The sequence below is a fragment of the Plectropomus leopardus genome, chromosome 14 (assembly GCF_026936395.1).
Source record: "Plectropomus leopardus strain MGB_pleo_1.0 chromosome 14, ASM2693639v1, whole genome shotgun sequence".
Taxonomy (NCBI): Eukaryota; Metazoa; Chordata; class Actinopteri; order Perciformes; family Serranidae; genus Plectropomus; species Plectropomus leopardus.
The window spans coordinates 2,171,619-2,199,316 of NC_142189.1; the positions used below are offsets into that span (position 1 = coordinate 2,171,619).

At 41.0% G+C, this 27,698-nt stretch overlaps 1 protein-coding gene across 2 annotated transcripts in view; it reads right to left on the minus strand.

Moving 5' to 3' along the window:
- The window catches only part of akap6 (A-kinase anchoring protein 6), a 213,072-nt gene that overhangs the window by 162,825 nt on the left and 22,549 nt on the right, over positions 1–27,698 (minus strand). For both annotated transcript variants that reach the window (XM_042501072.2, XM_088087262.1), the window contains exons 3-10: positions 27,053–27,224; positions 8,772–8,881; positions 8,084–8,225; positions 6,744–7,373; positions 5,661–6,017; positions 4,700–4,840; positions 4,441–4,590; positions 3,528–3,788 (exon numbers count right to left, since the gene is read on the minus strand). In XM_042501072.2, coding sequence (XP_042357006.2) covers positions 3,528–3,788; positions 4,441–4,590; positions 4,700–4,840; positions 5,661–6,017; positions 6,744–7,373; positions 8,084–8,225; positions 8,772–8,881; positions 27,053–27,224 — 1,963 coding nt within the window. The remainder of the gene's footprint in view (positions 1–3,527; positions 3,789–4,440; positions 4,591–4,699; positions 4,841–5,660; positions 6,018–6,743; positions 7,374–8,083; positions 8,226–8,771; positions 8,882–27,052; positions 27,225–27,698) is intronic.

A 27,698-nucleotide genomic window follows, 5' to 3' on the forward strand; every position in this document is an offset into this window, starting at 1 on the left:
GGGGAGGTTTTTTGGAATGGGTTTATTTCTGTAATCCTTTGGGAATAAATATTTTACGCGATAGCAATTAAAGAGTGTTGGCAGCTCAGATGCTCCGTTTCTGGAATCTGCATTCATTCATATAGATTACCTCCAAAACTCAGTACTTTACATTTATGGCATTGTGCTGGAGCTCACGTGAGGACAGAGCTGAAACACTGAGCGCCAGAGGGGGTCTGAATGATTCAGGGGAAGCTGCGCGGGGCCCTGAACGTGCCGGGGATTATAGATACTTATTGTGTCAGAGACGTTCGGGGCACGCCACGAAGGCAAGTGCAATATTTCTACCAGCATCCGACTAATCAGAGAAGCTGCGTTTACGAGAGAAACCAATTCTCCAGCTTGTAGTCGGTACCCAGAGCTGTCTCGGCTGCTGAAGCCTCTCGCAGACGTCTGATTTTACAGATAAGGAAAAAAAGACTATTAAAAATAAGTGACTCATTTTATTTTGATGTATTACATTCATTTGCATCATTTTAAGTCCAAATATCTCTTGTACATGTGCAGATTTTGCTGAAATATATGAAGATTTTTTTTTAAATCACTCCGAAACAAAGAAAATGGGAATAAGTGTGCTTCATCTCTAAACTTTTAAATAAATAATAATTAGTTCTAAAAATGAGAGGAAGAGAGTTAATAAAAACAGAGAAAAGGGGGAAAATTAATTAAATGTAAGTTTGTAATGAATTAAACAGTGAGATGGAGGGTTAGGATGCTTTGCAAATGTCCGCATAATTCAGCAGCTTTTAAAAAAATTATCTTAAATCTGAGTGTAACGAGATGAAATAACCGTAATATTATCTAGATTTGTGTTAACATGTCAGCTCTTCCCACTGGCTCATCATTAAACACAGTAATTTATTTCTAATTCTAGCGGAGATCCAAAACATACCAAAAATGCAACTCAGTCACTAGAAAATAATGTTGGTAGCCAACTGGGAAAATTGAAGTGCTGTCGTCTTCCTGTTTTGGTTGCGCAATGTTTGATGCACTTTTTTTTTGCCATAAATCCAGCTTTCATTGTGTTTGGAGATCGTACTTTGGTGGCAGAGTGAGAGCGACGGTTAAACACTGATGGTGTCATTACTCCAGAGTGATCAAAACTTTAGAATTTAAGTTACAGCTAAAACCTTACGCATTTCCATTTTTTTCTAATTATTTATCAGTGTGAACGTGTGTTTAAGTGTGCATGTTGATCGTTTTAGGTACCACACAACAAATTTTGTTGTACAGTTATGTTCAATGACAAAGCTATTCTATTCTAAAGTAATTTTGTTTTACCATTAAATTTGTAAAAGCAAGAAAGAAGCTCTAAATAAACTAATACAATGCCCCATGTAAGGGATCAGTATCTATTTATGCCAAAGCCACAGGAATCCTTGTTTCTGATTGGTTGGCGGGTGTCACGACAAGGTGCTTTGATATTTTAATAAATAATGGATTCACTCTTTATTATCATACATAAAGAGACCTAAAATGTTTTATCTCTTACTTATTGGAAAGGTGGAACCATAAAAAATATCCCAGGGGTGAGAAAGTATCTTAAATATCCTCATGACGTGACTCTGATAAGTAGTTTGAACAGACATAAAGAATATGATTAAGTTAGCTGACATTACATGGACTTCTGTTTGTGCATCCGTTTAAAAAAAAGACATCAAAATATTTCCACACGAACACGAAAGCAGAGAGAGAGAGAAAGAGCCGGGACAGCTTTGACATTTCATCAGTCAAATCATCATTAATTATGAATCTGATGTGAATTCGGGAACATGGAGGACGCAGTATTTGATGAGGGGATCAAACCGACGACCCTCTGGGTCACTGATCGTAAGGACGTCCCCTCACAGATTCACAGGCGTGTTCTCGCCGTCCTCACTGATAATCTTATTAGAGCGGCGTGATTCTGTCTGACCCGCCAACACCAGATGAGACATGTTGGACTTCATTGATCCCCGAGGGGACAGCGGGACGTAAAATGTTGCCGTGGAAGTAAAGAATATTCAGAATTAGGACATTAAGGCAATAGAGGAGAGAGAGAGTGAAATAAACCTGAATAAAATAAAACAATAAAAAAAATTAGAGGAGGCGGCAGAGCTTCTTTATAGCGCTAATTAAACGAGCAGCCACAAGGAGAACGAATCCCCAGAGCTATTGACATTTCGCCATATTCAATATGACAGATATGACTGATTAGTTCACCGGGCAGCCTCATCAATAATCCGCCTGCCAATCAAACGTGACCTTTAGAGGGGAGGTGATGAATTAACGGGGCCACGGGACGATCCGATACCAGCCCTCCAATCCATCAAGGCGGCTGCAGCGAAGGCAGAGAGGCGCCGCTGTTGTGGCGGTTTGGGTTCCACTTGTCGTCCTTTGTCAGAATAAAAGTGCAGGGATTTGTCTTTCAGTTCTGCTGCAGAGACTCGCTAGTGCAGCCAAAACTGCTAAAACACAGGAAGCAGGTGTTCAGCTGCGGAGGTTTTAAATTAACAAATCCACCTTCTGACAGACGTGTCGGAGGTCGTCTGCAGTCAAAGAAGCGTGACAGAAAAAACTCTGTGGGAAGAAGTCGGAGCGTACAAAGTGTGCGACTTTGACACAGGATACTGCAGTACTCGAATGTAACAAAGTACATTTAAAGTACAGTTCAAGTACTGAACTTACGAGCAGTTTTGACAACTAACACTAAATTCCACCGGGTCCGTCACGGCCATGTCACGGCCATGTCACGGCCATGTCACGGCCACGTCACGGCCACGTCACGGCCACGTCACGGCCACGTCACGGCCACGTCACAGCCTCCGACGTCGATCACAGTTTTTATATATTACTGGCCACAGAACATGGTCAATATTCTTAAATCTACTTGGCACTGGCTGGACTGTAGGACGGACTGTAAGGCTGCAGCACAACAAAGTGGGTAAAAACATCAATAAACAGAATTTAAACTTACAGAAAGGAAAGCATTAATATATATATGAAGCCTATTCGGTCAGGGAAGATTCACAATAATCAAGGAAATAAAATAAAATCGAGAGAAAATGACGAAATAAGCCCAGTCTCAGCAGGTCTACAGTATCAGCTTCTGAAACACTCAAAGACGCTCCCAGAGGAATATAGAGCTGTGTGGAAGACGGAGTAAACAGACGCTGCCGGTGAAATCAAGGTGTAACACTCACTATATTTTGTGCCAAAAGTTGACTGAACCTGATGGCAATTCAGAAAAGTCATACTGATCATTTCGGGTCTAGGAAAGTGGTTGTGAGCATCATGGTTTGTCGCTTAGTTAAGAGGGCTTGTTGTTAGTCATAGTGAGAGTGAAAGTTTTCCTCCACTCGTGTCAGAACAAATTATTAAAGTTTTATGAAACAAAATTCATCTTCAGGAAAAACAAACAAGTTTCTCTAAAAAGGAAACACACCAAAAACATTGACAGACAATTGAAAGCGAGGACAGAGACAGACAGACGGGACGACTGTCCATACCTCTATCTTCTTCCAGATGGCGGGGTCTTTGTCCTGACTCTGGATGTCCTCCAGCAGCTGGTGAATCATGGACGCACCTCCACGCATGTCCACCGGGGACGCTCTCAGCTGCAGGCGGCGGTCCGCGGACCTCCGTCCCTCGTCCTCCTCAGACTGCAGGTCGCTTAACGGACCGGACTCGATGCTTTCGTCCAATGAGGGAGCGATATCGCTGGAGGAGGTGGAGCTAAAGCGGCTGACCAGGTTTCTTCTGTAAGGAAGCTGAGGAGGCGAGTGAACGTCATGAGAATATTTATCATCATATATCATATATAATACTTATATTATATATAAATATGTTTTTTTACCCTACTCTATACCATCGTCATTTCGCAGTTTCTTCATATTTAATTCACAGATTCATTCATATATCACTGCACAGGTCGATCAGTTTCACCTTCCAGGTTACAAAATAAAACGGTATTCTCTCAGATACTGCAGTACAGGTTTTGAACTATAAAGTACACGTTATCAAGACCTCATTAAAATGAAATTATAATTACATTTATTCATGACCTTTAATTATTTCTGGATGTGAGTATATATACATATTTCATTTTTCCTTTACGCTTTGTATTGTGTACTATGTAGTTCTTGTTTTTATTGGATTAACGTTTACTGACTGGTTCGTTTTTCTGCTCTTTGTAGTCATTTATGTTTTGTTGTTTTTTTCTGTAAAATGTTCATTTAGGGGTTTCTGTTTGTTTTTTCTTTGTTTTTGTTCGTTGTTTTGTTGTTAAGGGGGGGTCTGTTTGTATCAGCCTTTGGCTTCTTGACCTCTCCTGACACTTTTTTTTAAATTCATCTGGATTTTATGCAGTTTTTAATTGTGTGCAAATAAATCACAATATATTGTGAACATGTTGTGACGTACCAGAGGTGGCAGAAGAGCGGGCATGTCGTCCCCGCTCTCCCCTACGCTGCTCATGTTGTCCCCGCTCTCCCCTACGTCCCAGTCTGGGTTGAGCTCTGTCAAATCCCAGTCATCCACGTCCTGCAGAGCGTCCTGGGAAGAGTCCGGCCTCTGCAGGACAAAGTTTTAAGGAAACATCAGCGGTCTGTCTTTATCATTATATTTATGTGCATTAACTTTATGACCAGATTCAGGAAGTTAATGTTAAGTGTCGACTAACCTGCGGGAGGGACTGAGCCAGACTCTCCAGCTTCATAGCGAGCATCTCTGTCTTTCGTAGCTGAGCGGGGAGGGCCAGGAACTCCTCTGACCCGTACCAGTGCTCCCTGTCTGGGCTGGCTCTCGATGTAACCTGGGCCACCTGCCGGAGGACAGATGGGGACAAGAAACATTCATACTGAATCATCTGATTCAAACTTAATATGGCTAAATACTAAACAAGAATAAGCAACAGGTCACTAAAAAACACCCACGTTTGGAGACTAAGAATCTGCTGGAAACACAGCGATGACTCGCAGGTGTCCCACCATCCACCTCCAAACGCCAAAGTCAGCTCATTTACTACATCACTTTAAAAACGCTGATAGGCTTCGTACGGAGGGTACAAATGTAACGTATTTGTGGTTTGCAGAAATATGATGCCAATTTCCTCGTGGTGACCTGACTGTTGTTTATTTTGGGGATTTGTTTGTTGAATCGTCTGCATGAACAGCTGCTGCAGCCCTCAGCTTTCTTTTGTTAGTTAGGCTGCTTCTTTCCTCCGCAGGAATATGTGTGTCAGTAATCAGAAGTGATTTGTCTGATGGATAATTGTGTGTTTTTAGCTGAATATGAGGCTCATGGATTGTGATTTATAAAGGGAAGTTTGCGAGAAGTCCTGTGTGCAGTTTGAAAATCAGATTTTCTTTTTTCACTGACCATTTTGTCTTCAGTGCGCTTGGAAACATTTGTAATGGATCCAGCGCATGCTTTCATAAATGAGGCCCCTGATGTGGTCACTTGCAGATTGTGATGCAGACTCAGTTTGTGAAATATTTCCACTGTCTGAATTCAGAATGAGCTTGTGTGTCACTGTCAATCTACTTCCTGTATCTATCTCACATGAATTCACACGAAACTACACTTTTAACACAAACTCGACTCTCAAACTTTCCAACTCGACAAAACGAATAATCTCTCACCTTCTGCCCTTGGCGCTTTATGATCCACACCGCCGCCTTGCCGGGACGCGGCCGGGGGTCTGACTCCTCTCCGGATGCCTCCAGGTCAGAGGAGAGGAACTGCTCCCTCATGGGGGAGGGCAATGAGGAGTCAGAGTCCCCCTCACTGTGTGCATTTGTCTCCTTCTGCGTCCTCTCCATTTGTTTTGATATTTCATCCTGAGACGCCGGGTCCTGGAGAGGCAGGGGGGCGTTGGCGGTCAGTCTGGCCCCTGATGAGCTCCTCGAGTCGGTCAGCGGTCTCTGGGCGCTCCTCTGAGAGCGTCCTCCCTGTCTGGAGCTCACGTGGTTTCTCTGGAGGTTGCGTCCGTTCATTATCTGTTTACAGGGTTCAGACACATTTAACCAATGAATTTCCACGACTCTGAGGCAAATTTCCAAGGGGGAATACAACTTTAATTTTATTTTGTATTTATTTTACTGCAGATTTTTTAAAGAAAACTGTTTGAGCCTTGCTGATTTCAAATGAAAAAAAAGTGGCACTTTTTTGTCCTTTAGAGATTTTTGTTGATTTTAAAAGATAAAATTAAAGCAGTTTAGTCTCTATTAATTTTTGGCATTTTTTTTAAAGGCACGTTTTTTTTCTTTCATCTTTTTTTAAACATGCTTTGCAATCAGGTTATAATTAGTTTTTTTTTTAAAATCATAATTCTATGGTTCTTGAACACATCATATGTTATTATTCAAGTTTATGAAACGAAATTCCATGACTTTTCCAAAACCTTCAGGGAATGTTTAGTTTTAAAACTTTTCCACGCCTGGGAGTTTCTTTTTGCACAATTCATGACTTTTCTTGGTTCTTGATGTCTGAACAAACCTTTGTGTTCTGTTTAAAGAGAATCCAGGTTAAAATGCAAGTTGCAGTGGACACTAAGTTCATGGCACTGGTGATTCTATTACAGCCCAAACATTATAATGTCATCTATAGAAATATAATCAAAATATCGGGGGTTTCAAAGTAGGTAAAAAAGACATTTGTCTCTGTTGCTGCTTGCTTTTTCACCCAGTTTTGGATATCTTTGAAATAAAGTTCAGAAAACGAACCTGCAGACTCTCGTAGGACTGTGAAACATTTTCTGGATAAACCGAGTCCAGCTCCAACCAGAACTTGGAACGGTCTGGAGGATCCATGAGAGACGGAGTGCTCCGACTCAGCTCGGCCTGGAACTGGAGCCCAGAGAGCGGGCTGACCTTCCCCGATCCTCCCCTCCGGTCCTCCTCTCTGGTTCCTCCCTCTGAGAACAGAGCAGCTCTCTTGGGAAGAGACGGCTGTGTGGGCGACACTTCGGTGCTGTGGCTCACGCCCTGCAGGGGGCGCTTCACACTTTCACTGTGGTTGGGGATTTTGGGTAAAACTGACGGAGGATGGTTTTGGTTCGTTGAGTCAGCGGGCGTGGTGAGTTCAGGTAAACTGTTATGGAGTTCCTGGTTCGAGAGGCGAGGTCCTTCACTGTCCTCTGACAGCGGTTCTGGATTTGGGTCTTGGGCTTGATCTACGTCCTGAGGGGAGTCCTCACAGTCTGGCTCAGTTTCCCGGGCCTCGGGCTCGTCACTGGGGCTGTAATCGCTCAACTCGAAGGCGGTGATGCCGCAGTCCAAAGAGAAGTAGTCCTGGCTGCAGCGAATTGTCAGCTGACCGCAGTCGTCCACCTCGGTCAGAGCGTCCAGGCGAGTCTGGAGAGAAGTTTAATCGCGTTTTTAACTGACGGCTGAAGGTTCGAGTCAAAATAAAACAGTACTTCAATGTTTTTTTTTTAAACTACTTTTGGGAGTAAAATACAATCATGAAATACATACTTCATGGAAATTATTGTAGCTGAACTTGTTCTGAATACAAAAAGTCATGTGACTGTGTTAAAATTTTACTTTAGTACCCTGAGACCCCCTCAGTCTCCAGAGGGTTAAAAAACAATTTATGACAAAAAGTTATCTTCGATTTTCAACATCTTAAAAAATGCTTCAAAACTCAAAACTCTAACACACATATTTTTATGAAAATAAAAAGGTAATTTGATGGTTTGTGCTGCAGTTTGATGGAGTTTCTACTGTTGGCTGTCGTCTTAAAATGCCGTTTTGCTCTCCAGAGCTCCGTGCCAGTCATGTGACTGAAAACTACGAATAACTTCACTGCAGTCCAGCACGGACATACAGGTGACAGTAATAAGCCTCCTTGAGGCTAAAAGCCATCTACATGTTCATATTTCCAACAGCAACTACACCACCAAAACAGAAAATGAAGGAAAAAAATAAACTATCGTTTCCTCTGATGATAAAAACTCAGGACAGAATATTTTGGTGGTGTTAAAGAGTTCATGGCGACTGTCTCACTCTTAGAAACAAATGGTGGCTTGCTGGATGTGAACAGCAGACGTTGGTGTTGTTACCTGGTGCTGGTCCTGGCTGAAGGCCTGCAGGATGTCGGTCTGACGCGTGTAGTTCCCGTTGGAGTCCTGCAGGCCCTGCAGCAGACGCTCCTTCAGGACCAGAACTGAGACTCTCAGCTGGTGCCACAGCAGCTGCACCGTCCTGAACACAGCACACACAGCACCACCAGCTTCACAACATGCTCACTAATATTCATTCATTAGTTTGGTATCAAACATCCCTCATGTGAAACTGTGCAGTTCTATGGATCTCAAAGTTTTACTTTATCATTTGTTGGTTTATGTATTCATTGCATATGCCATCACTTTTTCCGATAGCAGAAAGAATATTATTTGTTTCCACCTAATAAGTGAGCGCACTTATTAAAATCTTCATTGGCATGCACAAACAGTCCTATTCCTTTCCTTATTGGTGCAATAAAGTGCTTTAGAGGTGCAGTAAAAGCTCTGGAAATTATTTAATTGTACAGTTCATGGCTTTTAGAAAATTCTAATTTCTCTTTCTCATGAAGTGCTGATAACATGGAGAAGTTATTAGGTGACTGTTTCATTAATAAACAAAACAATAAAGATAAAAAAAAATATTAGTTTGTTTTGAGCATTTTCTACAGTAACAATTGCAACAACAACAACAATTTCACAGGGAAAAAAGCAGAATAAACACCATTCAAATGTTGTGAGGACTCACCTGATGTCAACGATGATGTTGACGGAGTAGGACAGAAGTTTCAGGGAGAACTCTGTCTCCAGCAGGGCATGAATCTGCTCCACATGGTCCGAGATGTCCTCACAGATGTCCTGAAGTCGCACAAACAAAGACGTACAAACATACCGAAAAATGGAAAATACTAAGTGAAATCTTGAGTGACCAAACACATATAAAAGTCAGTTTGTATTACAGTATTTATATATGAAAACCTGTAAAGAAATAAAAACGTCCTCCGAGTGAGACAGAGAGGAATAAAAGCAGAAGTGACGACGTCACGCTTCCAGTTTTAAACATGAGTCAGCTTCATGTGCGATCAGTTCCAGGTTTGTGTGTAAAAACACGGAGAACATGACGGTCAGGGATCAGCTGTCTCCATAACAACACTTATAACTGACTGATATTACTGAACTAAATTAAGATGTTTAAAACCACACAGACAGACAGACAGACACACAGACAGACGGACTCCAGCAGGAAAACACTGTGCAAAAATATCAGCAGTGCCTTTAGGTTTGAAGTTTATGATCTTTGCTGGCAGTCAGAGGATCATGGACACTCGGGCTGTCCCGGGGTTGGATGAAGCGGTGGAGAGACACCGTGCGCCTGCAACTGACCTCCGACAATTTTAGCGTCAGGGGAGACAAACAGTGTGTCAGCAGTTGTGACACTCTACAGTTTGTAAAGTTAAAAACCTCTGATGGTTACACAATACAATAATCTGTGTCCAATGTCCAAACTTATTTAAATTTCATTGTGTGACTGAAAGATATGCGTCCTGACTCTGGAAGACGTTTAAATTCAGCTGCTCTATGCTGCAGGACGGAGCTCCACTCGGGCAGAGCTGCAGGAGGCTCACGTGTTTGTTTTCCGGTGCTGCTCACACCGACACCGAATGTTTCGACTCGATAAACTTGTCAATAACCAGTAAAATGATCATTCCTGTCACTGTGTGTGTGACAGCAGCATCATGATAAACAGAGAGAGAGAGACGGGCTGAGCGGACAAACTCCCGAGGTGTTGGGTTCAATGACCTCTATGCACTTTTTGTTAATAATTTTTATGATCATGGATAAATTATCATAGTCCACGAATTACTCATAATAACCTGAGAAACTCCAACTAAGATGGATTTTGTTTTCACAAATTTTGAAATGACATTTGTCCTCTGCAAAAAGAAGAATATCCAGATCCCTAAACTGAAAACTGATTACCTACCCAACTGACAAAAACAGACCTTTAAAGTAAATAAATCTGAAGTGCAAATGATTTCAACAATAGAGCCAGTGTCATTAGAAGTGCAGCTTGTGCACTTTATATCACAAATTAATCTGAAAACCGATTAAAACCCGGCGTTATTGGTGGAAAGTGTGTTTCTGCTTTGCAAATGAAGAGAAGTAATACAAACTAAAATTAGACGACCTTTGAAAAATCAGGTGACCTAGCTTCGAACCCTCAGCAGATACTTAATATCCACCTCTGGCCTGCTGAGTCACCGTGCCGCTCCATCCATGGTGACCTGCCCGAACAACACAGCACCTCCCTCTCTGCTGCGGTCGCATTCAAAGAGCGCTCGGCATGTGAGAATGTAGGTCACACACGCTGCCAGCTTGGCTTATGCTAGCTTGGCTAACAGTGTGACCTGCTGAGCACCGTTCCAAAATACATGTGTCACTACAGTAAGCGGGGCGGCGGCGCTGCTGGAAACATGCTGCCTGCGTGTGCAGCAGATACATGTTTAGATACACACACACAGCACACGGAGCGTCATGTCACCTGTATGAGTGCAGGGTTCAGCGTACAGGTGTCGCACTGAGTCGGGCTGATCGTGGCTGAGCGTCACCTCAGGATGACCAAATGTGAGCCGCCTCTGGCTCCTGTGTGGTCCGACAGATTTAGCAGAGAGTTCGGGGGTGCAGACTGGGGCTGAGAATCAGCTCCGGTCAGCAGCAGTTCACATCGTCCATCATGAGGCTGGCCTCAGTCTGAAAATCAGTCGTGCTGTAATTAGGATGCTGTTTGACGACCTTTGTTGGTATAGCAACGACTGCAGACCAAAACTGGGCGGACATCCGGAGAAGCACAAGCCAACTACCTCAACACTGTAACTGTTACCATTTCTTTTTTAGCAAACTTCTCCTGGTGGCCTGAAGGCTGACCGTGCATTTGTGTCCTCCCTGGTCAGGTCAGGGACCTTTGCTGCATGTCACGCCATCTCTCTCATTTCTTTGCACATCTTCATTCATCTAATGAAGGCAGTAATCAATATTTTTATGCAAAAAAGAATCAAATGACTCTTGTACGCTGCTTATCAACATGCTCTCATCACAGATCATCACATACAGACACATGCAGGAAGTCAAAGCTTTGTTTCGACACAAAAGGGTACAAACACACTATAATAAGTGGATAAAGCTGTTAAATGGTCGTAGTTGGGTCTCGGGAACAAAGGTAATCATTTATGTTTAGGGGACATGGGGGGGGGAGACAATGACCAGCTCTGCAAGAAATGTCACACCAATTTCAAGAAATTAGAAAAAGGTGGCAAGAAAATGACCTAAAAATTTGTTGGGGGAAAAAAGGGAGTGGAGTTAGAAAACTATTTTCAAAAAAAAAGGGAAAATGTCTACAAAAGTATATTTATATTTATTATAATTTTATATTCAAAAGTATTTTACAGAAAAAAAATCTCACACATTTTCATCACTTTTGGGGTTCTTTTTCTTTTTTGACATTTTTTTAAAGAAGTAAATCCAGTCTGCTCAGGTTTGAAACAGTTAAAGTTCTCTTTAAATTTCATTTATTCACCCCTCTCTATGCAGATGCACATGTTGACATGATTTATAATTTGTATGTTTGTTTTACAATACTTTTTTTTATTTCTATTTCCTGACAAAGGAGCTATGTATAATTCAAATTTAACAACAACAACAACAACAAATCATGTTTGGGCTGTAAAAGTGACTGGTTTAAGTGCACTACAGACGGTGCTGAATCAAGAAAAATTTCATTACATCTGGGGGGGTTTTGGCATATTTTAGCCCATTGTTTTGGTTTCATGGCACAATTGCTGTGTGACTCTGCAAGATTTGTTTTGACCTTTTGAAGACCTTACAGCCCTGAAATCGAATGCAAAATCATGCAGCTGTAACGTGTTCTATTTTCATCTAGCCGATGCACCAGTCGAACTGCAGACACTAGTTTTACAGTAACTCCCCCTGATCACGGCTCAAATTTGAGTGAAAAGGGCACAAAACCAATAAAATCAATGGGATTATCAGCAAGGAAAACTAGAAAACTAATTCTTAATCTCATTTTCTTTTTTTCCACACACTAAAAACCAAACTTTAGCGCGTTCCTCGACAGGAGTGGTTCTGACTGGTAGATGTGGTGACTGTGTTTCTGTACTGGTGCAGCTGCGTCCCTGAAGACATCACGGACAGTTCATCACATCTTTCTCAATTAGGATATCTGGACTAAAGTGTGTGTTTTATACAATGCTTTCATCTGACGACAGAAACCCACCGCCTCATCAGAAACGCCCTGCCGGGAGATAAAGAACGGCCTCAAGAGGAAGGAGAGCATTTAGATCAGTTCACAGTGAACACACTGTCCAGGAAATACACCCACACACACACAAGCTATAAATAACTGACATACAAACTGCGTGCACACACACACACACACAGCTTGAGCAAAGGTAAGACATACACTCACTGCATGAACACCAATTCCAACATAAAAATCTCCCAAACCAAACTTACACACACAAAATGTTCTTGAACCTATAGTTAACACACACACACACACACACACACACACACACACACACACACACACACACACACACACACAAAGAGTTTCGTCATCAAAGCACTGTCATGTCGTTCTAAAACAGTGGTGAAAATGTCACCGGTGTCTTTCAGATGCTTCAATAATTCACAAACAGCTTTAATATGCTAAAACACACACACACAGACACACACACAGACACACACACACACACACACACACACACACACACACAGAGCACTCAGCAGAGCAGAGGGCCCGTCTGATTGAATTAACACCAAGTCTGTCGCTGCCATCTAAAGTCATTTGTTAGAAAATCTTTAGTCCAGTCTGAACACTGGGAGCTAATAAGACCCTACAGCGTGTGTGTGTGTGTGTGTGTGTGTGTGTGTGTGTGTGTGTGTGTGTGTGTTAACAACGACCACGCTTGGGTGTATCAGTGTTTCCTGAAGGACTGGTGACTTGATTTTGCAGTTTAAAGTACATAAATACTGCTGGTTTCTTTCAGATTTAGGTTTTAATTAACCAAGAAATGTAATTTGCTAATTTACCAATAAATAAGCATCTTTTACAACAATATTTTTCATGTCTATAATCTACGAGGAATGGAAATTGAAGTCATGTTTTCAGCCATAATCTGTTAAAAATCTGACTTTCGTCCATCTGGTCTCGTGCGGTCCGTCTCGTCCACTTGGTCCCGTCTTGTCTTGTTTGTCTTATATGTCAAATGTCTTTAATTCTCACATGACGGTATGTATTGTGTATTCACACTGTATAAGTCTGTAAACACAACGGTATCTGCACGCCGGGGTTTACATGCTAACTGGAAGCCCTCCGTACGTACAGAGACTTGTGGAGTTGGCAGCAAACAATAAATCCTCTGTGGAGGCAAAACTGAGTACAGGATGAAAATTTCAGGGACATTTTTACTGTGAATTCGACAGTTGATTAACTTTGAAGGTTTTGTTTGCCCAGAGCATGTGCCTGTATAATACTGCTGTGTGTGTGTGTGTGTGTGTGTGTGTGTGTGTGTGTTTTCACACATTTACAACAACATGCTCATTTACAAGAAACTTGTATAGAGTCACATATTTCTATAATGCACACTCAATATTTTAATCATACACACATCACAATCACACACACACACACACACACACACACACACACACACACACACACACACACACACACACACACACACTTTCTCGCACTCCAGTCACGTAGAGTCAAGACATGACCTGTCAATCACAGAGTCCATACATCCAGCAGGGTTTCTAATTGCCTGAAATCAATCTGAAGCCAGTCGACTCGGGCCTCAGCTCCAATCCCAGCTCACCCTCATCACCGCCGACATCAAGGGCTTCAGAGCGGCCGCGTTCAAACCGGCTGCGACAGCTCCGCCTCATCCGCACCCATTCGATCTAATAACCTTCAACTCCTCCACTCCAGCCCATCAGCGCAGCGTATTTTACCTTGGAGATCAAATACTCTGTGCTCCTTCTCCCCCTGGAGTATTCAAATTAAGCGGCTTCAAAGACGACCGAGACCCGCTGCTGCGATACAAAGACTTGTTACAGTAATTTTTTCAAAGTGGTAGTTTCTGCAGAAACACTCTGAGCTCGGCCTTTTTCGTCTGAGGGTTTCGTTCCCGTGCTGAACTCTGCAGCACGTTTCTCTGCTGCTGGACATTTAAACAACTTCAACTCTGTCGGGACCAAAGAGCAACTCACGCTGCATCCACACAAACATGTAGACTGTCTCTGGACTCTAATGAAGCTGCAGCTCTGTGACTGCTGCTCTGTGACTGCAGCTCTGTGACTGCAGCTCTGTGACTGCTGCTCTGTGACAGCAGCTCTATGACTGCTGCTCTGTGACTACAGCTCTGTGACTGTAGCTCTGTGACTGCAGCTCTGTGACTGCTGCTCTGTGACTGCAGCTCTGTGACTGCTGCTCTGTGACTGCTGCTCTGTGACTGCAGCTCTGTGACTGCAGCTCTGTGACTGCTGCTCTGTGACTGCAGCTCTGTGACTGCAGCTCTGTGACTGCTGCTCTGTGACTGCTGCTCTGTGACTGCAGCTCTGTGACTGCTGCTCTGTGACTGCAGCTCTGTGACTGCAGCTCTGTGACTGTTGCTCTGTGACTGCAGCTCTGTGACTGCAGCTCTGTGACTGCAGCTCTGTGACTGTTGCTCTGTGACTGCAGCTCTGTGACTGCAGCTCTGTGACTGCAGCTCTATGACTGTTGCTCTGTGACTGCAGCTCTGTGACTGCAGCTCTGTGACTGTTGCTCTGTGACTGCAGCTCTGTGACTGCAGCTCTGTGACTGCAGCTCTGTGACTGTTGCTCTGTGACTGTTGCTCTGTGACTGTAGCTCTGTGACTGTGGCTCTGTGACTGTAGCTCTGTGACTGTAGAGGATATCCTGCCTGAACTTTCCTGTTGCTATTGGAGGTCAAAAATCTACAAAAGCAAACCAGCATCAGAAAGCCTTTTAAAAAGTCTGATTCCTCTGATTCAGTATTAACATTATTTAGTTCTGTGACACATCACTTTGTGTGAACCATTTAATTCTTGAATCCATCTAAAAATGTTAATGTGCTTGCCGAAGACTTCCTGTTTGTGCTGGACTGAAGTTCATCTGAAGCCCCAAAACACTGTTAACTTTTCATGTGATTTTAATAACACTGAGCTCTCTAAAATGTCATTTCAACAAAGAGATTGCATGTCAATGTGGAAACAATCTGAAATATTAAACAAAGCTCAGAGACCAAAGTTGCATTCACAAACTTCACCACACACGCACCAAAGTAATCAGCCACTCTTTGATTTCTACTTCATTTATTGAGTGAACTTTTAAATTATGAATAACCAACACTGAGCAGGTCAGAGGTTTCTTACCTTTTCAGATCAATAATTCTGAAATCTGAATCCTCAAAATCCCCCAAATGTTTCTCAAAGGTGATTTAAAAAAATCAGAAAGTAAAAGTTTGTCTGCTCTCAAAGCAGCGACTGTTTTTCCTGTCCACAGCTACAAACACACTGCTGCTCCCATGTGGGAAATGGTGACAGACTGACGCCCAAGCAGTGTGTGTGTGTGTGTGTGTGTGTGTGTGTGTGTGTGTGTGTGTGTGTGTGTGTGTGTGTGTGTGTGTGTGTGTGTTGACCTGCTTCTTGCATGGGGGTGTTGGTGTTGGGGAGAGGAGGGGTGACAACAGTTGGAAAAGTTATTTTAGGACCAACTTCACCCACCCCCCTAAACACACACACACACACACACACACACACACACACACACACACACACACACACACAGACACAGACACACACACTGTAACTGTAGATTCTGGACATCATTATAACCACTTGACACACACACACACACTCTTAGGGCTTTTCCATTGGCACTTCATGCTGCACTGAATCAAACCATACCGAGCAGATTTACGTCTCCATTGTCAGTTTAAAGATGCCGAGCCGTGCCGAACCGCGCAGAGCTGTGTCGAAACCTGCTGAGCTGAGCCATGCCACGCCCAAGATGGGCCATCTTCAGAGTTGGACCAAAACCACATCCACATATAAGTATTTGAGTCACTTTTATGTAAAAATCACTGGATCACACTCTGTAAAATTTCTGTAACACATTCACACATCTGAAGTGAGTCCAGTCAGATGAATCTAAAATCTGCAGCTGAAGATGGGTTGTATGAGGCATTGATCCATAGACAGTCAGTACGTTCACATGATGCTGGAAAACATCTCAGAATTGTGTTAATTGTGTTAGTCCGACTAAAACTACAAATACATGTAAACATGTTGGTCCGACTGTAATCGGACTGGATCGAATTTCTCAAAGTCGGACTAACACACCCAGATAATGCAACTGGAAGTCGAGCTATGTAAAGTCACACCCCAGCCACCACCCTCCTCTGATAAATAAAGTTCAGTCCCACAACACCTGCATGGAAGCTGAGTGATGTCCTGTTTTGGACCGGTTCATAGCTAAACATATTTTTAAAAAATCAATATTAGTGTTCACTTCATGAGAATACTGTCTCCTCTTTACCTTCAATATGTATATTGATGCGTATGCATATTTTAACCACATAAAAAGATCATTGTCAGTATAAGTGAACCGCCTCACTTACTCTAACCTGAGCCAAGACAAAGAACCACATTTCATACAGAAAAAGGCACTTTCTCTGTGTGTGTCTGTGTGTCTGTCTCTCTCTCTCTCTCTCTCTCTCTCTCTCTCTCTCTCACACACACACACACACACACACACACACACACACACAGTCTCTCTCTCTCTCTGCTCGTCTGCAATGCAACAGCTGCTGATTGTGACAGTTGTGAGCAGGGGGAAGGGCAGAGAGAGGGAGACGTGAAGGTTAAGGCTATTTCCTGGAAGGAAAATGTGTTTCATCATTAAAATAATAATAAATGTCTGAATTTAAAGCGTCAGAGCCTGAAAACAGAGAGACTCTCTCCCTTTAAGTTCAGCCGTTTTATTCATTCTGTTTTAGATATAGCACAGGACATGACTAAACAGCCCAAGGCTACAAGAACTAACTGGCTTAGTAACGAGAAACTCCTACAGGGGGAATCCTTAATTTCAGACTCCTAACTTTTTGGTCTAACAGTAATTTACATCATATTTCAGCTCTAACAGTAACTTCTCTGGTGGACGGTGAAGTCAGAGCCAGTTGTCTTTTTGAGACTCACATCAGGTCACAAGTCTTCAGAAGTAAACTGTCTGAAGGCCTCATAATTAAATATTCAGGAATGTGAAAGCCCTGTCATATTTACTCTTCATTATTTGGAAATTTTATCAGATTGAAACTTGAGATAAAAGATAAAAGTTTTGCTTTCAAGTCCAGCTTTCGAGTGTTAAGTTCATGACTTTATACTTGCCTCAATTTCCTAACCACAAATCTTAAAGGGGACTAATGATGCTTTTCCTTCTTTTCTGTCATATGTTTAATTTTACACTGTCGGCTGTTCATATCAAATATGGACAAAGTTTCAGATAATGAGGTAAACAAATGAAAATCAGCCAAACATGTAATCTTCGTTGCTAATGTTTTGGAACAGATACATGCTGGGACATGCCCAGTTGTGAAGATTTAGTTTTAGAGGCTTTTATTGATGGTAGAAATTGCTACTTTTCTCTATTACAGTTATTGTACAGCTGCAGCCGTATACACGTGTACAGGTATACAGGTATACAGGTGTTCCAGCACAGACAGAATGAGGAAAATGAAGTGTTTTTATACAGCATGAACCTGTGAATTCGCTCTATATGTCCTCGTTGAAGACTCCACACTTCACTACCTGCCTCTCTGCTAAACTGAGGTTTTGGCTCTCAGCTGACAGTGATGATATTTCACTGTGAGTGAGTTGAAAAAGTCAGCTGAACTTAGTGAACCAGCAACTCTCTCTTCCTGCTTTTCTCACCTCTTCCTTCCTTCTTTCTGTCCTTTCTACCCCCTCCCCTCTTTTACATGAATATCTATCGCTCCATGTTAAAAGCAGTTCCCAAAATTCCTGGCGTAGCAACGACAGTGACTTAAGGGGACCAAAATATTCCGACAGCTGGGAGACAGCGGGCTGCTTCTGGACTGTGTTTAAATAAAACTCAGCTGGTTTTGAATCAGGGACACACAGATCACGTGTGTGAAACGGATACTGCCTCTCTGTGAAGACTTTCTTTATCAGGATGTTTCTAAAACGCTGCAGGATGATGATGCATGACTTAAACTCATATTTCTAACTTTACTTTGTGAATTTTAGGGTCAGATGTTGGAACGGTTCCTCAAAAGTAGAGCTGTACCCGACTTTGAATTGTGTCAATCAGAGTCGGCTGTTCAACACAGATATTTGACGCTTCAGGTTATTTTTCGTGTAAAGTTTTACAGTTTGAACAAGGTTCAGCAGGAAGTTCAGTGTGACAGCGGCATTCATGTAATATTTTAAACATACTAACGGCACTAACGACGCACCAGTTATGTGCAACAAGATTTTTTGCTGACACTAGATATCAAACAAAATCGGTTTCTATGAGCTGTAAATTCACCACTTCTGAGCAGAAAAGAGAAGATACTTTTATCTCAGAGCCTTACAGCGCAGAAACTTAAGCTCTGAGCTGTAAAACTATTATTAAGTTATAATGTGTGTGACATCATCTCAAAGTCTGGAGCAAAGAGAGCACGTTGACCCTGTGACATAACAACAATAAACTCAGCAGTGAAGATTAGACAGAGGTGGAAGAAGTACTTTTCTTAAGTAAAAATAGAAAAAACACAGAAATACTCTGTTAAAAGTAAAAGTCCTACAAAATGCACGTATATCAGGACAAAAAAATGAGGCGTTGGACAAAAGATAACCGTAGACATAACTAAGTCTGCACACTAGATTATGATACCATAAATATTTAATTCAATTACCACCAAGGTGACCTTTCAAGCTACATGCTCTTCATCAAACGTAAATTTTACTGCATTAAATACATTATGTTTGTATGTAATGTAATGTAACGTTTTTTGATAAGCATTCCATATTAACATATTTTACTATGTGTTTAAATCTCATTTAAAGACATTTGTTTTCCTGTAGGAGAGCTTCCAGTTTGTGGTTTTTCATTGCCCTTTTGTAAACAGTCTTTTATGTCCTGTTTTAAGTTGTTTTTTCTATATTTTATCTATTTGCTGATGTAAAGCACTTTGGCTGACTCTGTTGTTTTTAAAATTTGTTTTATAAATACAATTGGACTGGACTGTGTGATGATGTAAAGGATATTGTTAAAAAAAAAATTTAAAAATTCTTTTGTTATATTTCACAGTTTTCATGAAAAATTCCTGATGCACCTTTTTGATAAAGATGGTGACTGAATAAATAAAATTACTGCTGCATCTGTGACATGTGAGTGAGTGTGTATGTGTGTGTGTGTGTGTGTGTGTGTACCTATTTGTTTGCACGTGTGTTACATGTAGTGTGTGTGCAGCCTCTCCCTCTCAGTGCAGCACAGGACATTCTCCATGCAGCTGTTACACACCGCCTGCAGCCGGATGCCAAGAATGGCTGAGAGACTGGCATACCAGCTCTCTCCCTCTCTCTCTCTCACATGCATGCATACACACACACACACACACACACACACACACACACACACACTCAAAAACAGTGGTTGCATCACTATAATCATGTCCAACAGTTGCTCTGTGGCAAGGTCAGGTTATAGAAAAATGCCCTGCAGGCAAACGCATTATAAATATGCCAGAGAGAGGAAGAGAGAGACACAGAGAGAGAAGAAAAGGAGGAGAGGATAAAAGAAAAAAGAAAAGAGCAGCGAGGAGAGAATACAATTTCAAACAGCAGTCGACCCATCTGTCCGCTTCCATCTCTCTCTCTCTGTCACTGAGCCTGACGCCCCGCAGACCGCCACGCCCGCAATTAAGTCAAATAAAGCAAAGGCACGCTTCAGCCTGGATTTACCTTCCGAGGGAACGACCAATCGGACGCTCGGTGTGCAGCTACGAGTCTGACAGGGTGAATCCAGGTCAGATGGGCCTGAAGGGGCTCATTATGTAAACACATATGATACTAAAGAACTTTATTACAAACACAATCACTGACAGGCTTCCAAACAAACTGCTCAGCTGGGCTGTATCAACAGAAACGTGCTACAGTGCTCCATGTGGGTAAACTGTAAGCACAGAAACATGCAAAGACCAGTTCAGACTGGTGTCCAGCCTTTAACAATTCAAAGCTTCATTTCACCACAGAAGATAAAATAATACAGACGGAATCACCACGATGTCGTGCTAACACCTCCAGGTACACAACTGGCTGGTTGGGTCCCTTTTAAATATCACACACACACTTGTTTCGCACAAAATGCACTTTTCAAAATCAAGCTTTAAGAAATATTAGACATTACTGTGATTTTCTACTTTTACTGAGTTGTTGTTCTCTTTTAACAAACATCAGTCCTTATTATAAATATCAAATATTCATTAATTTTCGGAATTTAAACCCTTTACATGCCAGGTTTTTGTCATGATGCCACTATATTTTTAGATGAAAAACAGTATTTTCAATATACTACATGCAAAGTACACTTTTTTATTATACCTGTCTGGGATATGTCAATGATTAACAGCTACATTGATTGTGAGAGGTCACCTAGTGGAAATAGCATGTATTTCCTCCATATGCCAAATATGGTCAAAATAACGTGATCATGGGGAAAATAGTCAAAATGAAAAATTCCAAGTCAAAAGCCCAGAATGACACCCAGAAATAATACAAGTCCTGTTTTTCTGCTCTGATGGCTGTGGGATCAAAAATGTCAGTTTGAATGGGTTTCAATGGAGCATTTTTTGACCTGAACAGTCTGAATGTAACTATTTAGTTTCCACAGTGTATTTTAGACTTAATGTAGGAGCTGAGCTGGAAATTCAGAAATTAAATAAAAATACGCAATCTTGCCAAAATGTTTTGCCATATGCATAAACACAGCCAAAATTATTCAAATATGAAGAATTAAAAGCAAGTAAAATGTGCCAAACAGTCAGTAAGGGTTAAATACAGCGATCTGACTTATCCAATGTTTCTGCTGTGCTTATTTTATGTACTGTGTTGCTCTGCTAGCTTCTTTGATAAACCAAATCTACCTGCACAGAAGTTGAGCGATGTAACTTTACTTGAGTATACAGGGGCCGCAGCAAAATATATTTTAGCCGCCTAAAAAAAGAAAGCAGGAAAATAGCAACAACCTTCTTCTAAAATTGCTGTTTTTGTCAATGAAGTCTGGTCACAATGATCAGTCTGATGGTGAAGAAAAGAGATGAAAATATTCTAAATATAATGTAATCTTAAAATGGGCCTTGTTTTAGGTGGCTTTAAAATCTGATCTGGTTTATTATCAAAAATACACACCAAAAACCTTTTTTGTTTCAGAGTGATATAAGAGGCTGAATATTATGACACGTTCAGAACTGGAGTCCTGAGACGGTTAGTCTAGTTTAGTGCAAAGGACACAGTTCGCCTGTCTCTGTCCACAGTTTAAAAATACACATTCAACTGCTCTAAAGCTCACTGATTAACACTCAGTATCTAGTTTGACTGATCCTGGTTTTTAAGGGAATTATGGGCTGAAACTACTGAACAGCTGAGCACAGTGACTTGGTCACATGGTCAAACAAGTCCGCCACCAACCGCTTGTAAATGTATTATCTTCTGCCATATCAGCGCATAACGAACCTTTGTAACCACAACTTGTGTTAGTGTATGTGCGACGTTTGTAATTTATTAATTTATTTATTTCATATTATTTATTTCACCCAAGTAAATAAGTTGGTTAAAATAAAAAGTGCTTGCACGGCTGCGTGTAAATAGGAATATTAGAGGAATATTTATTATCATTACTCTTGTAAACAGCTTACTAGGACTATTGTCTTTTTCAGAATAAGTGCAAAAGCAAAAAAATATTTTGTGCATGTAAACATAGTCATTGTCATAATGCACACTGAAATCACACATTTTCATTTTTATTTTTTTCTGGGTTAAAAAAATAAGAATTGCACGTTTATACATGTATTTCTTTTTCCTTTTATGTAACTAAATGACTAAATCTCATCACAGGTATACTTTCTAATCATGTTTATGTTCATTATATTGTGTATTTCGTGCTGCTATCATTTAGCTAAAGTACCTTGTCTGCTACTATTTTAAAGCTGCATTTGTACATTATTGAGTAATTTACTGTAATGGTAATGTGCAGTTTAATTTTAAAAAATTCTTTAACTAAATGATGATTTAATACACCCTCATACTCAACACTAATAGAAGGCTGGTGAACAATATTTCTGGTATTGAAATGTTTTTCCACTTTGCTGTAATACAGAGGATCCACCACTAGATGGAGCCGTCAACCAGCGAATGAGTCGTCTGTAATTCAGTGATGATAAAGATGCTCAGACAGTGTCCACCTGCTCTCCTCCTCACCACTATCATGCAGTAAAACTAAACAGAACCTGAATGATTTAGAGGTGCTCTGATAGAAAAATATAAATCAATACCAATAAAATGTTAATGTTCACTACAGCAATCTTAATGTTGAATATGTCAAAAGGTTTGTTTGTTCAAATTACTGTAAAAGTGCTTTATTTTAGACCTTAAGATTTCTCTTGTTTTCCAAAGTGCCAATAAGGAAAATCAAGTCACAACAGAAAGAATCGAATCCAAAAATTCATTGTGAAACAAAACTTATCAGTTATGTTTCTGCATATTTAAGACCTTCAATGATATTTTTAACATACTTAACTTGTCTGTAATAGTTAGATTTCGTGTTTCATTCACAGAAAGCTGCTCACTAATTGATCCTGACTGAAGTGTGCGAGTGTTTCTGCGGCTCAGATCTGACACCGACATGAAGTGACAGAGGTGTCAGGATACACGTCGTATGAACAAAAACAGAGAGAGAGAGTCACATCGGTTTGTGTTTCTGCCCTCCAGCTGTGAGTGGACAGAAGCGTCCCTGCAAATTTTCATCAAGCTTTTGTTTGTCTTCTCCTTGTTGTTCTCTTTGTGTGTGTTGACGCTGCTCTGACAAGCTGCCAAATCTCAAAAAGATGACGGGAGAAAGATTTGATTATTGTCATGACAACCAACGGCAAAAAAAAAACATGTGATTGGATAAAGTTTCATGTCATTTAAATGTCTACGGTTGAAAAGATGTGACTTAATGACACTTTCACAGTTAATTCAGCTTTTTTACATTAAAAAAAATGCAAATTGGTTGCCATTTATTCTGAATATGAAACAGAAAAAAATTGTGGTTAAAAAAATAATATTTGCATAGCTAAGAATTTTTTTTACTATTACTTTAATTTTATTCTTTTTTTTTTTTGCTATTTTTTGTTTCTTTAACTTTTTTAGTAGTTGCAGCATATTAAAACTTCTTTTTTTTCCCATATTTTCTGTTGTAAATGTATCTATTTAATATTATGACTACAAGTGCAAAGTCACTTGGCAATAAATCTGTTTCTGATGTCAGATTTAGAAGCGTTTTTGCCACTAGAGGGTGCAGCCAGGTGATCTAGAACTTAAATAGCAACTTGAAACTCTTGTCTTTGCTGACCTCCAGTGGTTTAAGTCCTCACTCTGCAGCAGTGATGTGCAGGTGGACTCCGGACTGCAGCAAAACACTGCTTTCTAGCCTGCGGTTACACTATAAAAACAGAAATATTAGTATGTTTTCTATTAACCTCTGTGAAACAAAAGTGAAATTTGGTTCCAGTTCTGGTGTGAAATCAAACAGAAGCATTAGTAGCTGATGAATGGATTAAATAGACACATACAGACACACACACACACACACACACGAAATGACATCACTCACACACACTACAAGGCTGTAGTTGTCTCTCTCTCCCCCTCTTACACAAACACACACAGTCATCACTTTAAGTCTGACAGTCTCTTCCCAGAACCAGGCTGTGATCCAACACACCTCATGACTACACACACACACACACACACACACACACACACAATGAAGCAAAGTTCTGTAATCTGAAAACAGATTTGATGTTGTCAGACTGGCAGTGTGTGTGTGTGTGTGTGTGTGTGTGTGTGTGTGTGTGTGTGTGTGTGTGTGTGTGTTCCATAAAATTCTATCTTTGTGGAAGTATAAGTCTGGTTCTTATTTCCTAATTGGGCAGTAACATGAGTCAACATTAGAATAAAGTTTAAGTAAAGGTTAGCAGCTCAGTTATATGTAATGTTAATGAGAACAGTGCAAATATGTGCGTTCATGTTCATATGTCCGACAGCTCGCTGCAGCGCAGACATGTCCGACAGCTCGCTGCAGCGCGCAGACATGTCCGACAGCTCGCTGCAGCGCGCAGACATGTCCGACAGCTCGCTGCAGCGCGCAGACATGTCCGACAGCTCGCTGCAGCGCGCAGACATGTCCGACAGCTCGCTGCAGCGCGCAGACATGTCCGACAGCTCGCTGCAGCGCAGACATGTCCGACAGCTCGCTGCAGCGCGCAGACATGTCATCAACTACAATTAATTGAGTTGCTGCCCATGTAAACAGCAGTACGTTGTTTAGCTTCTGTGACGGTTCTCCTGCCTGCTGACGGACATCTACTGTAGGTGATGCACTGACTGTGGATAAATACCCCCAAAACTTTGCCCTCAAGAACTTGCTTCCAAAATGTTATTTTTCTTTCTGCTCTGATGACAACCAGTGCTTCTTTACTGTGTGAGTGAAGCTGTAAACAAGTAATCACAGCCAGAAATTTGTGTTTGATCATTTAGCAACATTCAGAACTGCAAACATCACCAGGACACAACAGGGACAATATGACATGATAAAAAATATATTGGTCCTGGTGTTTCAAATTTCTAATTTCCTAAGTATCTTTTTGGATTCCTGGATTAATTTGTGCAGTAGAAAAAAAGGGCTAAAAAGGGAGACTGATGTATAAAATTCAGTGCATGTTCATGGCATCGAATGACTCAGCTACAGACAGGAAACAGAAAACATCCTCACACACACACACACCATGCACATATACACACACACACCATGCACATATACACACACACAGTCCACTCTCGTCACTTTCACATCAGTATGTTGAGCATCAGCGTGACTCGAGTTCTGAGAGTCTGGAGCTTTTACTGGAAACACGACTGCTGCTGCCATGTTTTATTCACACGCAGGGAGGACAGGAGAGCCAAAAACAGAAGGAGAGGAAGGAGGAAGGGTAAATGAGGAGAGGAGAGGAGAGGAGAGGAGAGGAGAGGAGAGGAGAGGAGCAGCAGTCTGATTTAGAGGAAACATCTGAGTCACTGTAGTTTAAAATAAACACTCATCAATAAAAGATCCTACAGAATGAATAAAACAGCGTCTTTACGAATGACTCAGTAAATGAGTCTGCAGCTTCTGTATGTTTGATTAAAAACTGCATCATAACAGCATGTGAACACAACATTGTTCAATTTCCCACAAGTCAGATTTAGCTGCCAGCACATGAAGGCAGCATAAGAGTTTATTTTGATGGCTCCTCAGTGGATTTAAACTGTGCTGATCAGGGGTAAGAAAAATAGCTTGAGGATATTAGTCAATACTGAAATTAAGCTAAATAATGATCATCCATCTCGCACTAAAAAGTGAATTTAATCTACACTTTCAGATCTAAAAATCTCCAGGAGTAACACAGATCTCAGGTGGAATTTGGAAGAATATAGGCGTGATAAAATCACATGGATTACTGTAAAATATAGCCATTAACAGATGGCATCTTGTGATAATAGTTAACTTACTTTTTACGAGTAAGTACATCTTACAGTTTTTCTAAATTCTAAACATATATATTAAATAAAAATAAATAAATGGAAATTTAAAACAATGATGAATTCCAGAGTTAAAGCATTTTATGTCACTTAAACAGAGACTTAAAATGCCGTCTAAGGTGCAGATTTTTTTTAAACTTCAGTTACTTTGCATCTGTGGCTAATACAGAGGTGCTCATGGTGAACAAAATGGGTAAAAAAATAGGCCTTTAGTCCTTTGGACACTGAAACCTGTCAAAACAACACCTTAAGGACACCAATAATAGTTTGCTTTTAATTCTGGGACATTTCTCCTTAAAGAGCACAAAAAGGTGCTCAGCTTTTCAGGGATTTAAATCCTTCACAGACTCATTTTTTTCTTCTCTTATATAAAATCCACTGGAGATGGAGAGAAGGAGTGAAAGTTTGATGATGAAGAGGCAAACAGTGACTGCTCACTGGAAACACACTGACTTGAGTTACATAAATAAATGAACGGTCAACTGCGTGACAAGTGGAAGCCTGTCGTTACATAACACCAAGGCCGAGGAGGGTGGAAGGGTATTATGGGTAATTTGCTGCCTGGGGTCAGACAGTAAAATCGACTGATATCCTGCTGTCTGCATGAAGTCAACACCGAGAGGCATCAATGCACATTTGCACGTATGTTAGCACTCAATTCAGAACTCCACTTCAGAGTCCTTTCTGGACCCCAACAAAGGTCGAGGAGCCTGAATATGAAAAACTGAGACAGATTTGGTGTCTTTCTACTTGTCTTTTGTCCACCTGATCAACTGTTCTTTGCATCTGCAATAAAGGACACTTAAATCTCAGCTCTGTGACTGTGTCTGATGTTTTTGGTCTCTTGTTTAGTGAGGCAGCAAGCTTTAAAAGCTCTTAGGTTATTTAAGCTGCTGCCAATAAAACAGGGTTTGCTTTCAGTCTTTAAAATCTATCCCAGCCATGGCACAGTCTCCAGCATCACAGAATGATTCCAATCAACTACGCCTAAATCTTCTGTCGCATCAAACGTACAAAAAAGGAGAAGAAAGCATTTGGATTTGGCACACAGGTGCAGCAGGAGCAGAGGTTGCCTGAATAATAATGGAGAGTCCATGTTTACCTTGAGCTGCACCAGGTGGACGTCCACGTGTCTGTTGTCGCCGTCTTGTCCCACCGAGTGTGTGAGCTGTGTGACTCTGTCGCTGGTCGCTCTCAGCCACGTCTCTATTTCCGGCAGGTGAAGGACGACCTTCCAGTCGGCTCCAGTGTGCAGCGGTGGAGGTTTCTTTGCCCTGAAACAACACGTATGTAGCAGATGAGACTGATGTGAAGACTTTATATAATATTAATCATAGCTCAGATTATTACATGTTAGACAAGAAAAGTTTCTTGTTATAATGTGATATGTTTGTATGATCTAAGAACATGAAATCTCTTTATAAATAGTGATAAATCATCTTGTTATGACAAAAAAATACATTATTAACCTTATAATAAATTATTTGTTTTTTCATGCATAAAGCAGCAATATGCTTCTGCAATAAGGTGACACTATCTGAGGTTTGTGTGTTATCTTGTCGGAGAAACAAAATCCATTATTGAAGCTTTACGTGGCTCGTTAAGTGGAGAATTCTCACTACCTCTCAGAGCCATTTTCGTTTTTTTTTGCCTATTTTTAGTTTTACACTTTCAAACAAGCAAGAACAGGAGCGCTAGCAAAAAAGATATTTTCCAAAACTAAACCACATAATATAAATCTTTTGTGC